This window comes from Dipodomys ordii, unplaced genomic scaffold (assembly GCF_000151885.1).
Source record: "Dipodomys ordii isolate 6190 unplaced genomic scaffold, Dord_2.0 Scaffold53, whole genome shotgun sequence".
Taxonomy (NCBI): Eukaryota; Metazoa; Chordata; class Mammalia; order Rodentia; family Heteromyidae; genus Dipodomys; species Dipodomys ordii.
Genome location: NW_012267269.1, coordinates 11,265,277 through 11,281,800, shown reverse-complemented (window position 1 = coordinate 11,281,800; position 16,524 = coordinate 11,265,277). Strand labels below are relative to the sequence as shown.

The 16,524-nt window shown below is 43.0% G+C and overlaps 1 protein-coding gene across 2 annotated transcripts in view; it reads right to left on the bottom strand.

Moving 5' to 3' along the window:
- Window positions 1–6,347: 6,347 nt before the first annotated feature.
- Window positions 6,348–16,524, bottom strand: part of Tek (TEK tyrosine kinase, endothelial) — a 99,621-nt gene continuing 89,444 nt past the window's right edge. For both annotated transcript variants that reach the window (XM_013020830.1, XM_013020831.1), the window contains exons 17-23: window positions 15,439–15,629; window positions 14,225–14,338; window positions 11,755–11,825; window positions 10,760–10,800; window positions 9,824–9,920; window positions 8,237–8,336; window positions 6,348–7,370 (exon numbers count right to left, since the gene is read on the bottom strand). In XM_013020830.1, coding sequence (XP_012876284.1) covers window positions 7,296–7,370; window positions 8,237–8,336; window positions 9,824–9,920; window positions 10,760–10,800; window positions 11,755–11,825; window positions 14,225–14,338; window positions 15,439–15,629 — 689 coding nt within the window. In that variant the 3' untranslated portion in view covers window positions 6,348–7,295. The remainder of the gene's footprint in view (window positions 7,371–8,236; window positions 8,337–9,823; window positions 9,921–10,759; window positions 10,801–11,754; window positions 11,826–14,224; window positions 14,339–15,438; window positions 15,630–16,524) is intronic.

Below are 16,524 nucleotides of genomic sequence, written 5' to 3'. Positions count from 1 at the left end.
TTCTTGGAAAAACAAAGCAACACCTAGCTTATGTTTTATTTTATTTTATTTATTTTATTTTTTTGCTAGTCATGGGGCCTGAGCTCTGAGCCTGGGCGCTGTCCCTCAGCTCTTCAGCTCAAGGCTAGCACTCTACCACTTGAGCCACAGCGCCATTTCTGGCTTTTTCTGCTTATGTGGTGCTGAAGAATCAAACCCAGGGCCTCATGCATGCAAGGCAAGCACTCTACCACTGAGCCACCTTCCCAGCCCTTATGTTTTATTTTATAAATAGTTATATTGTCAGCAAAAAAAGTAATCAGTGAAACTGATAGAAATTATTTCAAAGTCATGGTACCGTAACTCATGGTGTGTGTGTGTGTGTGTATGTGTGTGTGCACGCGCACTCGCACGCGCATGTGTGTGTGTGTGTTTTCAAAGTATCCAGAATCAATTAAGATAACATGATGTTCCACAAGAAAAGGGCAAACATCAGCAGGGAACTTCCTAGAAAGGGAGTTTTGAGCTGATTTTAAAAGTACAACTCTACCTGCTTTCTTAGCCTTCAGGCACCCAGGATCATTGTTCTCCATTAGAAGAAAAACAAAGCACCTCGAAGTCGAACTTAAGTTTGTTAGTAACCTTTGAGGCTATCTGTACCTTGAGTGTTCTAATTTACGAAGACAACAAATGAAATAGGGATTCTTTGTCTCATGCAGTGGAGAGCTTTTAGGTCTTCTGTGGATATGGGTGGCTGCAGGGAAGAGGCCTTGGAAGGAATTTCTATCTGCACTGTTGCTTCCATTTACTGAGTATTCTCTTTAATGTCACACTGAATCTTACTGTCCTATGACAGGCAACTTATACAAATCAAGACATGAATGCAGGGGGGCTGGGAAGGTGGCTCAGTGGTAGAGTGCTTGCCTTGCATGCCTGAGGACCTGGGTTCGAGTCCTCAGCACCACATAAGCAAAAAGAAATAAGCCAGAAGTGGCGCTGTAGCTCAAGTGGTAGAGCGCTAGCCTTGAGCTGAAGAGCTGAGGGACAGCGCCCCCCCCCAAAAAAAAAGAAAAAAAAAGAAATGAATGCAGGGATAAACCAAACCAGATACCTTGCCTAACATCACTGGCTTGAAAGGGACAAATATATCTCTCACCTTTAAACAGGTTCTCTCTATGACCCGTGAAATTGGACACTCAAATTTACAACTGAAGTCAAAGGACTTGCAGGTAGGAGTACTTATGTTCTTCCTTTCGGACAGAAAACTCTTCTCACTTGCCACGTCTACTATTCTTGATGGATCCTTTGAACCCTTTGCTCACCATTTTCTCCAGCATGCCTCACTCACCATTGGTTGAGAAAGTAATGGTCTGTCCCTGCATAATTTAGAACTATTTAAGATTCTACCTTTGAGGGAACAGAGTTGGTCAAACAGGGGCTCACCTTTTGTTCTTCTGCTAATAGTGGCTAGTTTCCCAGCCAGTGGGAATGGCTGTGATCAGAGCTCACCTCCTACCCCTCCAACAGCAGCTCACACGATTTGACATTTTTAGAGGAGGCTGCCAATATGTGTGCTTGTGGTTTTCAAGAACCTAGAGCTTTGGTGGTGACTGCTGAAGACAGATGATTGCAGATGCTTGGAAGCGGTCCGGGTGCAAAGCCTGGTCATGTTGAGCCAATGCAAGGGCTCCTGGGGAAGAATGTCTAACTCCTACAAAGAATGACTAATAATTATGCCTGCCTTTTCTCTCTGGCCACCATTCCATCCCTGAGAGGTACCAAGAATTTGCTTGATTAGAAATAGGTGGAAGGGTCACTTTCAAATCCCATAACTTGTTTCTAGTTGAGAAACACTGTGGAGGAAGTGAAGGAGTGTCACATTCTAAAATGGCCTGAGAGAGAGGTTCACTGTATTTCAAAACATGGCTTCTGCATCCTGCTGCACTGGGCACACTTAAAAGATAGGATTCATTGTGAAAGTCAATCAAGGCTCTTTGCTTTTAAGGCAACTGGGTGAGGGTACACCAAGGGTTTTTGGCTGTCTGCCAGTCCCCACTGTCTGCCCTAGTCTGCAAGTAAGGTCAGACAGCTCAGGCTGGTGGAGTAAGGTCTTATTTGCCCACTGCTGGCCCTCCAAGGCTCACTGAACCTGCATTTCCCCAACATATCTTCTGGACCTCTGAGCTGCTTTTTCTTGAAGATCATGGTGAGCCATGATCATTCTAAGCTGCTCACTTACTACTATCTGCCACTTCCCAAGCTCTCAAAGTGGGGCAAGGGATTTGTCCCTCTATCTTGGGAGTTATCTATTGCCTCTGTTTTTTGTTTTTGTGGGGGGAGGTTTTTTTCAGGTGCTTAGGTCCAGTTCCTGTAGATAGGAGGTGATAAGAAACAAGACAGGGCCTCATCCTTTATTTCCACCTTCTCCCTCCCAGCTGCAACTCCCACTAAGACATGCTGAACAGTGGGCGTGCTAGGGGCCTTTATTTTTTTTTATTGGTATGTTTTTTTAATGTACAAATGCGGTACAAAGGGGTTACAGTTACATTAAGCAGGGTAATGAGTCCATTTCCTATTGAGCATTGTTGCCTCCTCCTTTGTTTTCCCCCTACCACCCTTTCCCTCCCCACCTCCCCAGCTGCCCCCGTCGAAGTTGTAAAGTTCATTTTCAACATAGTCTCTTGTACATCTCATTGTTACAATGGGTCAACCTATATCCCTATTTAAGCATTTTGTTTTTTCCCTTCCCCTCCCCAGATTAGAGAAGTGTATATACAAGATGCAGGGCACCAACATCAAATACAGTGTAAACAGGGGTTTACCGTGGGCTAGGGTCCTTTTGGGGGGGTGTTTCTCATGTACCTGTTGGGTCTTGATGTCTTGGGTGGGCCAGGAACAGGTCCAGTGTGCTCAGGAAGCTATTGGCGGTAGTAGGGGTCCGGGGACCCCTCCTATCCCCGCCTGTCTTAACAAGAGAGAGTGCCTGAAGCAGAGCTGCGGCAGGGCTGCTGGGCTCCCCGCGGGGTCCAGCTGGGTCGCTGGGGTTTGGTGTGGTCTCTCCACCGGGGTCCAGGAAACTTCCACTCCTAGCGTCCAGGATCTCGGGAAGGCTGCCCGTGGATGCCTGTGCGAAGTGTCCTGTGATTCAATCCTCTCGCCTTCATCCCCAGAATTAAGGAAGGATTGTCGGGGGTTTTCTGTGCTCAGGGTGTGTGTGGGGGGCGGGGGTTCTTCTACTGAAGGGTAGGGTGGGACGCAGATTAATTACCAATCAAAACCAGATGTACCCAACTACCCCCAGCCCCCAGGGAAGACTGCACACGTGCTTCCAAGCTTTGAAATTAACCCTCCAAGTCTCCCAGGGAGGAAGAAACATTTAAAGTGTTTGTGACTCCCAAAGCACTAATGTTTTTTTTCCCTTCCAAGAACTGATCACTTAGTGAACAATACCTCTCCCCAAACCCCATGTTTAAGATAATGTCTAGAAGAGTTCATGTCGATTCTAGAATCTGCCTTTCCTCTTAGGTGGTTTCAAAGGTAAAGCACAACTCATTTATGATACTTAAGAGAAAGCAACTGACCATTGGTAATCACCCAGCCAGCCCCATATTCAAACTCAGTGCTTTTGTGAATTTCATCCTAATAACTTACCTCATCTTCTGTAGCTCAGATTCCTGAGACTTTTCAAGAAATGTAATGTATTTGCTTTACTATGCTAAAGTCATCTATACATATCTATTTATTTATATATAAGCATATATAAATATATTTATATATAAACATAGATAGATTCCTATTAGGTTTAAGGACAGCAAGACATTTTTATTACAGAAGTACTTTAGTATAATAAAAAGGTACACAGAGTTGCCTACTTTCTTGTAATTCATTAGTTATTTTAATCCTTATTTCTTCATGGCAGAAAAATTTTGTAAAGAATGCAGAATTTTTCATGACCAGCTTTAAGTTACTTTGGTACTCAGTATTTTATCATCGACTAGGGGAACTGAAATAATCTCTGCACAGAGGCACACAGGTGACAAAGGAATCTTTACTGGGGCATTAGTGGTCTGCAGGCGGCTAATTACAAAGACCTGCAGCCAGCAAATACACTTAACACAGGAAACAGGGCCAGAGAGGAAAGAAAGAAGAAAAACAATACCAACAAACCAGTTCAGCTCCAATGGAGAGCTGAGCTGGAATGCCATGGTGTCCGGAGAACAGCCAGGAGACAGGACACAGGACACGAATAGACAGACAGGTGGCATGGTGTAATGGCACCTGAGCTGGTCCAGACCTAAACAGGGTTAGGTCAGAGGGCAAGATCACAGGAAACTCCCAGTCCTGGGCAACAGATCTAGTAACCTATCAGCCAGATGCCCCTGCCTCCAGAAATTCAGCCAAGCCTATCACATGGGGATAGGCCTTCCCTTCCTTTAGAAATACAGGCGCGGCCATTACCTGGGAGGCAGGACTTCTCCTTCCCCCACCATGAAGACAGAATGCCAGACCCTACCACATACCATGTGGCCAATATGGCACCAGCTAGACCTGGTCTCCCTACTTCAAGAACAAGAAGTAAGTCAACAAATCGATTTCTATTTGCCAGCCCTTTCAAAGTGTTTGACCTGAGGATTATAATTACCATCTGACAGGAATCTATTTCAGATTAATACCATCTTAGTCTCAATAATATGTATAAGTTTTGTTCCAGTATCCTCCCTTCCCTTTCCTCTCTTTTAAAACCCTTATTGTCACACAAATTACACCTTTATGAATTATAAACCCATTAAGACAATTTTGTAACTATTACATCATAATTTATATTAACTGAATGACATTCTGTCATACAGAACCTATACTATAGAATCCATTCTGTAAAATTTATAAGGTGATATATATGCCACACAAACGTTGGTATTTAGAGTGAACTGTATAGATATATAAGAATGGAATTGAAATATTTTTGCCATAAAGAAGTGATAAATGAATAGATAGTAATTGTTGTTGATTATCTCAACACAAGATATTTCAGTGTTTCCTTCAAACAAGAAGTTTCTGGGAGCCAAAGTAACTCCTATTGCATAACTGGCTGACACCCATATGCTCTGCCTTTTCTCTTTGTATCGCTGTCTCTGGCATCTCGGTTATACCATTAGCACCAGCAGCATCCTCCATGTAGCTATTTGGGGAGTTTTGTTCTACTACATTGACACATTCCTTAATGGGCCCTTGAACCCCCTCTGACCCATTTCTGGTTTGTGACTAGCTCTCTCTCTCTCTCTCTTTCTCTCTCTCTCTCTCTCTCTCTCTCTCTGTGCATGCGTGCGTGTGTGTGTGTGTGTGTGTGTGTGTGTGTGTGTGTGTGTGTGTGTGTGTGTGTGTTTGTGTGTGTGTTGTAGAGAGATGAAGGCTGGTATCTTCTACCCCACCACTGAGATTGTATCACTCTGGACCTCTATTTCAATAACTCTGCCTTTGCATTTCTATTTATAAATAAATGCTACTCCACCAGTCTTGGGCTGGCTGTGGATCTCCTCTTGAATATGCTGCTGTGTGACAGCAGTGTTTGGAATAAATTGAGATGTGATATGTAGTCATGTTTGAATACATAAGAAGACAGGAAAATTTAAGAAAGCAGAAATGTAGGACTTTATACACCACAAATTACCATTTAACAGAATGCACACTGGAACACCAGCCTGGGGCAAGAAAATGAACTAGGTACAGGCACTCTGAACTAGGTACAGAGGTCTGCACAGGGACACCTCCCTACCTCTTGGCTAAGTTCCCGCCCAGTATCTGTTACTTAGGTAACTAGCAGACCTGGAAGCAGTCACCTTCCCCTCCTGCTAGGTCACATCCTGGACCACCTCTGGTCACAGGCCTCCCATCTGACCTTAGGAGGGTCCCAGACCCTGAGGTCACATCCAGATCCAGTGTGGCCACACCTTTTTCCCACCTGGCCACACTTCTTCCTGTCCCTGGCCTAGATAAGTCCTGGCCCAGAGGTTGGTTCCCCATCCCCCTTTTTCTTTTTCAGCCATGCCTCTCTACTATGCATGGTGGGAGCAGCAGTTTGGTAAATAAACTTCTTCTCCTGCCTGAATAGCACGAGGTGTTCTTTTCATCGGCTACCTAATAAAAGCTACCTATTTAATATACCTATTTAATACACCTTACAGGTAGTACCCATGGCTGGAGAATTTACCAGTCTTGTGAGCTTCAAACTCATGTCTGATGGAGTCTACTCCTCAGCGGCTCTGCAGACTTAACAGTGACAAGTGAGAGTTTGGTAATTTAAGACATTCTTCATAAAGTATAATAAAGATAGTTTCCAAGGCCCATGAGACACACTTCTGAACAAAATGTGGATAGGTAAGACATTTTATTCACTTATAGCATGATCCCAGTGCAACATCTGCTTATAGTATAAATGATAAAACTCACAACTGATCAAAGCTAAAACTTTGTACACAGTACAATATACTTTGGGATGTTAATTCAATAAATTCACACATTACTCTAATGTCACTCCTGCCTTTCTAGTTATATTATTTCTTAAACTATACAAGTCAATATTACCTGAGGAAGTACAAGAAAATACCACTAATACATCTATTAGCATTATTTATACTTCTCTAAAGCATTATAAGCTTCCAAGAAATGTATTAGATGTTAACCTTCTGGACTGACTTGGAGGCTATAGAGACTCAAGGCAAAGTTGTCACGTGACCAGATGAAATTGGAACCATTGCTACAGGTGAGGGACAAGACAGAGAGACAGGAGAATCTCTGCTACATCATTTGGAATTGTTAGCCTCTTAAATACTAGTCCACATCCTGTTAAAACTCATCCCTGTCCCTCACTTTTCTTACCTCTACTGTCAGGCTAATTGTTAGGTTTCTTAACAATATTTTACTTCTGCACTGCAACACACTTCGTAGTATTCATGTATACAGGTAAATATAAAAAATATCTAGGACAAAAATGAGTTACGTCTTAAGTAACTGTATTTTCATGCCTTCCTACAAAGTCCACATTTTTAGAAAAATATATTATATGAAATCAACAAACAGGCATTCTGATTTCAGCACATTCTTCCTCAAAACAGTATGTACAATCTCCTCAGAGTCTGCGCATTCTCTAGATCCACACAGAGGCAGGGTGGGGGGGTGGGTGTTCAAGGCTCCTGACGTAGCGCCATGTATGTACACTTCTATTTCACATCCGGCAGAGGCTGGCTGATTTGCTTAGCAGCTCTCAAGGATCTCTCATGCCAGGAAAAAGAAGTAGAGGATACGGAAGGTGCTCTGTTCTAGGCCGCTTCCTCAGCAGAGCAGTCAATTCCTGCATAGGTAAACTTCTCATAAAGCGTCGTGTTCACGTAGGTCTAGAAGAGCAAGAATGGTTTAAAGGTATGCATTGTCTTGGGTCTGCCTCTGTGTGAGCAGTTATGTCTATACCCTGGATTTTAATTTGCCTCAATTCACATACTATGTCCTTGGGGGAGAGTGGAGGACTCTGTCATATTTGGTTAGTTGTGTTTTTTTCCCCCTGAAATTCATCCCTTGGCTACTGCAAGGAATATTTTGATACTGCACCAATCCTTTCCTTTCTCTCATTACCCCTCATTGGTCCCTGCCGACAATGTTAGAATTCCTAGGACTCCCTTCTCTCTAATCTTACACTGTGCCATGTGGACTCACCCACATCTCTGGTTGTATTACCAGTTGGGTTTTGATGATACTAAAATGTCATTTCCTTAACCTAGATTAATTATTCTGTTGACCCCCACATTGGTACAGCCAATTACCTTTGATTCTTCAATAACCCTGATTCTTCATAGCATCCTGTTGGCAGGTTGTATGTCTACTTGCTGTGTCCTTGGGCAACTCATTTTTACCTCTCTGAGTTTGTTGCATTTTTAAAAGTAAAAGGTCAGAGTGTTTGACTGAGATTCCTTCTAGCTCTCTTAGGTGAGTTCTAAATATGTTTTACTCTGCATGTTTGTGTGTGTGTGCATGTTTGTGTATGTGGGGGGGTGGGTCTATGTTGGATTATATCTTGCACAGAAATCTTAGTTCCTCCAACTTGTAGTTTCTTCAAGTTGGGGGCACATCCTTTATATCCTTGTAATACCTAAGGTTATGTCCAAAAATGTTTGTGGAACTCTATCAAGGATTTTTTATGAACCACCATGGGCATCTCAGGGATTCCATTTCAGTTCAGAGTTCCCTCCTCGAAATGTATGCTTACCTTTCGTTCTTCTAACATCCTGTTTAAGGATACTAGGATCTGGGCAAATGATGGCCTCTCATAAGGCTTCTCCCTCCAGCACTGTCTCATTAGGTCATACCTTTGAAAGGAAAGAGTTATAACAGAGTTAACTCCAGGACTGCGTCAGTCTTAGTGGCAGGCAAGAAAAGGGGGAGAAACTTAACAGCTTGATGCACACGAATGAACTCTGGCAGCCAAAGGTGGAAGTATGGAACCTAGTAAGTGTCCTCTGCATGTGTCATTTCTTCGTTTCTTATCAGGTCAACACACTGGTCTGTGGCCATACTTCCACCAATGTGGTCAGAAGTACTCATTCTTAGTTATTGTGATAATACAGATTCCTGGGACCTTCCATAGATCTAGAGGATGTCTGGAGTGGGTTTAAGACTCATATGCTTACCAGATGCCTCAGACAAGTCTTATGTACGTGTGTATAAGAAGTACTTCTATCAAAGACATCAGGGTTTGGCCTAGGTGTCATAGATGACACATGCTACCAAACATTTCTTAGTCATGGAAAATCTCCTTCAGAAATGAATTCCAGGAGAAATTTGAGGGGTTTTTGTCTAGTGACCATCCAAGGATATCCTGTAACAGTGACATCATCATCATCATCATCATCATCAATTACTTGACAGTACTGGGGTTCTTAGACCCTGTGCTTGTTAGGCAGGTGCTCGACCACTTAGCCCCAGATTTAGTTGGTTTTTCAGACAGGGTCTGAGGTTTGACCACGGCTGGCCTCAGACCACGATCTCCTATGTATGTCTCCCACAAAACGGGAATGGCCGTGGTATACTTCCATGTTCATTGAAATGGGGTCTCATTAACATTTTGAATCGCTGACCTTAAACCAAAATGCTCCCAAGTGTACCATGCCTAGGCTCAGTGGTATTAGTGATAAAGTAATAAAACACACACACATTCTGTGTGTGTGTGTCTCTGTCTCTCTCAGAAGTGGCAGCATCTTGATAACCTAGAGCCCTTCACTCTTGCAAGGACCTTAGTCAGCTTCTACCAAGCCTGGTTCTGTAAGGGGAGGGGGAGGGGTCACCAGATCTAAGTGTTCTTTTTCTCTAAATAATTCTTATTCCCAAATAGAAATCTCAGCAGACATTGACTTCTTTCTCCCTAAGGTCCCATACATTTATTTCTTCATGGACAAATTGATTGGTTTATTTCATACTTCAGTTTGTATTGTTCTGCATTTGTTGTCCCTCTTTGTCTCAATTTCCCCGAAAGGTTCCTTTCAATTCCTTCTAGATTTCTATGCCAGGAAATCGACTGCTCCTTGCCTATTGCATGGCAGTCTTAGTAAAGAGGTGCCCATCATTTTTTTTTTCAGCTGTCTGGAATTTGAGTGGATGTGTATCAGATGATTTCTCCATCAAAGTCAAGCAATTAAAGGGTTAAAATAAGATGGCCCTAGAGATGGGCTGGAAGTGTGACTCAGTACCTCCCCAGCAAGTGAAAGGCCATAAGTTCAACCCAGTAATGCAAAAAACAAACAAATGCAAAAAAACAAACAAAAGCAAAGCGAGGGCCATGGGACAAGGCCTGACTTACACCTCATCATCACAGTTCAGGGGCTTCTCCAGCCTGTAGCCCTGGGGCAGCTTTTCATAGAGCTCTGCACACGTCATCCCACAGTAGGGGGTACCACCTGGAAGACAGGAAGTGAGGCCTGAGTCCCTTTGATATGGAAGCCTGGGTCTCCAGCTCCAAGCTCCAAAGCCAAGATGGGAAGAGGGAGGGTATGGAGGGGGTAAGCATCCAGTGACTCCCTCTGAGCAATCCCACTGCCCACCAGGCTGGACTTCACCACAGACTGCCACAGAGACCCAGCTCAGGCCTCATTTCCAGCAGTGCTGAGACTCTTCCCAAAGCAGAGCTCCTGTCTCTGGAGTTTTTCCTTTCTCTTTTTCCTTGTTCCAATTATGCAGTTTCTATTTTGTTAATACTAGTTATTGTACAGTTTTACTGATGAAAGTAATATCTATTCATTGTTTAAAACGTGTAATACAAAAGCAATAGTAAATGAAGGGAAAACCCATAATAGTTCTTAGCACATTTCTGGGTAGCACCTCATTGATTAAAAAAAAAATATATATATATATATATATATATAAATCCATACATGGAATTTTCTTGGCATATGCATTTTATTATGTTCTTCAATTGCCTTAGAAATGCAACTTGCACTGGCTAAACATGTTTCCAAAACTGGAGATATAAACTTACTAAAGCTTTATAAAATCTGTACTTAAGAAGTAACAAACAATCTCTAATGATGTTCATGGCCACCAGGTCATTATTAAATATGATGTGACGTATATAGCTTTCAGAAAGAGAAGTGTAGAGGTAACTGTGCTCATCATGGAAGTCTGTGAGCTTGCTGCATCTGGCAGCAGTACCCACAAATGTCCTGGAGCAGCCTTAGGAGGGAGCACTGGAGGGTCTTTTGCCCAGAGTGTCTTCTGAAAGGTAAATGTAGATACTCACCTAAGCTGACGATCTCCCAGAGCAACACACCATAGGACCATCTGCAGGAGGGACAGGGATACAACAACCAATCATCAGCTTGAACAGATCAACCACTCCGTATCTTGCCCCCAAAGCCAGGGTGAGTGATCCTCAGTCAGAAAGGAACTGTTACAGAGCCACATACATAGAATCGGCTCTGCTCTTCTCCAGATAGTGGGAGGGTGACCACAGGGAAACAGGGCTTACTTTGACAAAGCGCTTAACTCACTTCAAGGTGACTCCATAGAAAACAAGTGAAACCCTAAACCAGACAGAATCTGAGTTAAAGCCTACCTTTCCCACCCAAGACAAGTATAACCTGGGACAAATTCCTGAATATCTTGGGACCTCTAAGGGTTCTTTTCTGAAAGTGAGGACATTAATCTTCACTTCAAGTTTACACAAAGATAATCCATCCATAGCACCTAGTACACCCTGAGGACACGGTCATTACCAGTCTCCTCTCCTTCCCTTCATAACCAAAAATCTCCTAGAACAAGTAACCACAATATTCATGGCCTCAATTTTTCTTTCTAAAAATGGGCACAATGCAACATGGCCTAAATCCACTCTCAGTTCTTCCTGTCACTGCCAGCCAGAGATTTGTCACTGTGGCTACAAGCAGAGGTGAACTCCATTATCTGGCCTTATTCTCAACCGGCTATCTATGAGCACAGAGCTCTTCTGGGCTGCTTCCTCTGAGCTAGTTCTAAAGTGTAGAATCATGGGAAGGCCCGGATGCCCTTTCTCTGTATAGAGATCAAGAGGCTACCTCTTGCAGTCTGTCTCTGACAAACCAAAGAACTCCAAAACTTGCCACCAATGATTTGCAAACTTCCTTCTGTGACTTCATTTATTCCACAAATTTATTTCCTCTGTAGAGACACAGGATATTCTTACTTCTCTTTAAAACCTCTGTCAAAGGTGTATGTTCTAAGGAAAAGCAATCCCTTACCAAGAAGGAGCATACTCACACATCACTGTTGGTAGTATAGACGCTGTAATTTAGTGACTCAATTGCCATCCAGCGCACGGGGAGCCTGCCCTGGGGAGACCAAAATGAGATGCTAGTTAGGACAATATAGGGACTCTTCACAGGCTCTCTGTGTGCCTAGAGCTGGGGCGTTCTCCATTCCTGAGACCCACAGGGAATTCACCAGACATAAGGCACAACAGACTCGGGGATCTGATCATTGTTTTGTGAATGGCTGGACTATGAGTGAGCAAGTTTTCATGGACAAGCTAATATTATAAGGCTCACCTCTGTGAACCTCTATAACAAATTATACCACAGCTCAAGTGGTCGAATGCTTGCCAAACAAGCAAGAAGCCCTGAATTCGATCCCTAGTACCTAAAAGAACAAAAAAATGTGCATTTATCAATGCCTGTTGTGCATTTATTTCTGCATGTGCATGGGTGCACATCTGACAGCCACTGAGTCACTCCACTGAGTCACCTATGGCTCTCAGGGGCACCCAAGGGCTTCAAGGGGAAGGCAGGAATGGAACCAAGAAATGAGTTGTGATATAGGCAAGGAACGGGGCCACCTTGAGCTGGAGAGACCAAATGTATCTGGCGTAAGAGAGAGATTTTTCCAAAAGAAGGGTCAACTGTGACTTTGTCAAGGAGCATCATCAGGGAAAGATAGCATTGCCAGACCACAAGGAACAGTGTGCATATCTGTCATCAAGGCTGAAAGAGCACACCAGAGCCCTTTATAGTCTCAGCTGGATAAATTGAGGAATGGTCAGGGTGAAGCATAACTTCCTAGATCCTAGATTCCTCAATGATTTGGGCTCCTTTCTATCTACTCACTTCAAGTATCCTATTGTTTGTCTTTGAGAGGCTAATTCCTCCCTCCCAGATATTTGTCCAAACTTTTAAAGGCAGTACATTTCATTCTACATTAGCCAATGGGTGAGGCTGACTCAGGAAGACTGTAAGATCTTTCTCAGCCCTTTTCTGCAGGCCTTTTCCAAGACTGCTGTCCATGAAGCCTCCCCACTAGAGGGCAGAGTGGCTGTTTCCTCTGGTCCAATTATTAAATCATAGGTTTCCAATCTCATTGTACCTTGGCATCATCTGGTAACTTTAAAAAGATATGAATGCTTGAGTTCTACCATTTATATACTCTGATTCCAATAGCCAGGAATGGCTAATCCAGTATTCTGGTTTTCCCTTCAGAACTCTTAGGTGTTTTTACTGTTGCAAATATATACTAAATGATTTGGAGTCCATCCTTCCTCATTGAGATTAGTTGATTGATTGATTACTATATTCTTTCAGGTGTATGCTGAGTCTGTAGAATATAGCAGACTCAGTCTCTGCTTTCAAAGAGCTCAAAGGTAAATATGATTATCAATTACAATAATTTTTAAGGGCTCAGGGGGAGGAAAGCTACTATGAATGGGAACACAGAGAAGGTACACTGAATGGCCCACAGAGGGGAAGTCTACAGGGATTATGACCTCCCCTCCCCAAAGCTCTGTGTTCAGTTCCTCCCCAGGAAGTCAGAATAGTGGCTTGTTGTCAGCAAGCATAAATGGACTTTATGATTCCAGCGTGGCCACAGAAGCAGGAGGACTTGTTTGCCTCTTCCTCTTAGACTGTCTGGTTAGGTCCTACTCCAGCCTTGCATTTGAAGATAAAATACTGCTATTTGGGAGAGTGGCAATCATTAGAGAAAAGTAAGCTTGGTTTTGGACTAAGTGAATGATGAGCGTTTAATGAAGAAAGAAATTTTATGTGGGTCTCTCAAAAGTTTTACATTTTTAAAGGGCCCTATGTGACTTAAGGACCCATTTGTTTCTTTCTTTGATCTAAGGGACAGAGGCTAAATTTTTATTTTATTCCTGAGTTTGCCATTTGTATGGAAGGGTTGGGAGCTAGTCAAAAGTTTCTGAGCAAGACACATGAGGGTCCAGACTGGATATAGACCAGACATCCTAACCATTGCTTGAATAATCCAATTTGTGGCCATGGGTGACAACATCCCCTTCATTGTAAACATGAAGACTGGATGATGTTAGGAAACCAAATCTAAAGGAACACTTATTGCCCTAGCTGATATCTGCCAGGATACAGAGCGATGCCTTTGACCCTCAGAACAGTGCTGTCACAAGGGACTCTAAGAGAAAGTCCCTAGGAAAATACTCTTTTTTTTCTCTTGTTATTAGTCATGGGTCTTGAACTCTGGGCTTAGGCACTGTTCCTGCTCTCTTCAGCTCAAGGAGAGCGCTCTACTGCTTGAGCCACAGCACAACTTCTAGTTTTCTAGTGGTTTATTAGAGATAAGAGTCTCACGGACTTTCGTGCCCAGGCTGGCTTTGAACTGTGATCCTCAGACCTCAGCCTCCGGAGTAGCTAGGATTACAGGCGGGAGCCACCAGTGCCAGCTCCTGGCTCAGAAAATACTCTTATCAGTGTTAGTGGGCTGAACTTACCATTGTCTTTTTCACGTAAACTTCTTGACCTCGGGACAGTCCAAAATCTGCTATTTTGGCTATATAGTTTTCCCCAACTAAAATGTTCCTGGCAGCCAGATCCCTGTGGATAAACTGAAATTTAAAAAAAAAACATCATGTATTGTCAACATAGTACTTATGTTTTCACTGTATTTTGTTAGCAGAAAACCTTAGCATGGGGAAGGTTGTGGGGTACAGGGTGCGGTGGGGGTGGGGGACAAGAAGTGGCACTGTGGCTCAAAATGGTGGATTGCTAGCCTTGAGCAAAAGAGCTCAGGACAGCACCCAGGCCCTGAGTTCAAGCCCCATGACCGACAAAAAAAAAAAGTCACTAGCACCTGGCTCCCAGAAAGCACCTCTCCACAGCTCTGAGAGAGTGGATTCTGCCACATGGCCCCACTATATCCTAGGAGAAGCATTTCAGGAGGGGGAAAAAGCTGTCATTAATTTTTTTTTTTTGCAGTGGAGTTCTTCTGCCATCATGAGTTATTTGGAGGCACACCATGCTCAAATAAGCTAAGGCACCACACTAGATACAAGCCACAAAATTCACTAGCTAAATATGCTGTCTGCACTAACATTAAGTTCCATATAAATAGACTGGATAAGTTAAAGCTAGAGAGATTCTAAGAAGGAACTAAGGAAAAGAGGTTGGTGGGGGAAAACATGCAAACACATAGAAACTGCCTCTCACAAATAAGGGAAAGCATGGACCTTTAGTCTCTCTGGGCAAGTGAATATGTTGGGAGGTATGCAAGCATATACAAATGTATTACATAAAATAGGAGAGCTTCAAGGGTGATCTCAGTGTAATTCCTTAGAAATCTAAAATCAGAGTGGAACAAAATAAAACACCAGAAAGTGGGAAGGGATTGGGTTGTAGGTCCTTCTACTATGGGTAGAAGGGAGGGGGGTAGACTAATGAAGAAGAGAATAGAAGAAAAATGGAGACAAGAGTCCTACAACATTAAGAGGAGCGAAGGAGAGGGTTTAGAGGAGGGATGAGTGAAAATATTGAAAGGGTGACATTGATCAAGATATAGTATATTCATAAACAGTCGTTAAATGGCAACTCCTTTGTATGAGTACTTAAAGACAATTTTTTTAATGCTTCAAAGGAAAAAAAAGAAAGAAACTGTCTCTTGAGAGAGCTCCACAGGAAAGCTGGCCAGAGCAAGGTCATCCCAACACACCTGTTTCTGGCTTAGGTAGTCCATTCCCCGGGCCACATCTGCAGCAAAGTGCAGGAGCTGTTGTGAGGAAAGTGTGGATGCGGTGCTGTTGGCAATGGCGAAAGCAGGGTCAGTCTCCAGCACTCGGCTCTTGCGCAGGAAGTCCAGGAGGTTTCCATGAGGGGCATACTCAATGGCCAGATATAAGTAGCCTGTGGGAAAAGTAGACAACATGCCTTATTAGAGACTAAATGGCTGTGGAATCCTTGAGATGTTCGATGTAGACTTTGGAAATTGCATATATATATCCAGTGGTAATGCTGGGGACAGGGCAGGACAGAGAGAGTGACATCCTTATGTGACCATCCAACCTTGAGCTCCTGGTCTCCTTTCCAACTCTTACTCTGCTCCTACCAGACATGTACTAACAACCGTCTGGAATTCTTTTATTTGCTTCGTGATACTCATTAGCATGAACTCAGAGCATCCTTGTCCACATCCAAGATTCCTTCTCCTTTAAAAAAATTTTTTAACCCAGCATTCAACAACAACTTAATATAGGCCAAGAATGTTATTCTAATCTACTCTTAGCTTTTCTTGAGATCATCAGAAACAACAGCAAAGATTAGCACCCATAGTAGAAGGACTTACAACCCAACTTTCTCTCCTTTCTCCAACTTTCTCTTATTTCTCCTCAACTTTCTCTCCTCCTTCCCCAAACCGTAGTAAGTCATCATATTGCTGATCAGACCACTAGCCAGCAGAGTCTATCTTTAAAAATGACACTTTGATTGAACAAGTTTACATTCCCACCAATGCAGTATGATTTCCTTCTGGCCACATCTCCTCCAGCATCTGTTGTTATTAGAGTTCTTGATTATAGCCATTCTAACTGGGGTGAGGTGGTATCTCGATGTTGTTTTGATTTGCATTTCTTTTATGGATAGAGAGGTTGAGCATTTCTTCATGTGTATATTGGCCATTCTTATTTCCTCTTCAAAGAAGTTTCTCTTTTAAGTCTTTAGCCCACTTATTTATTGGGCAGTTGTTTCTTTGAGGATTTGTTGTTGGGGGATTTAATTTTTTGAGTTTCAAGTATATTTTAGA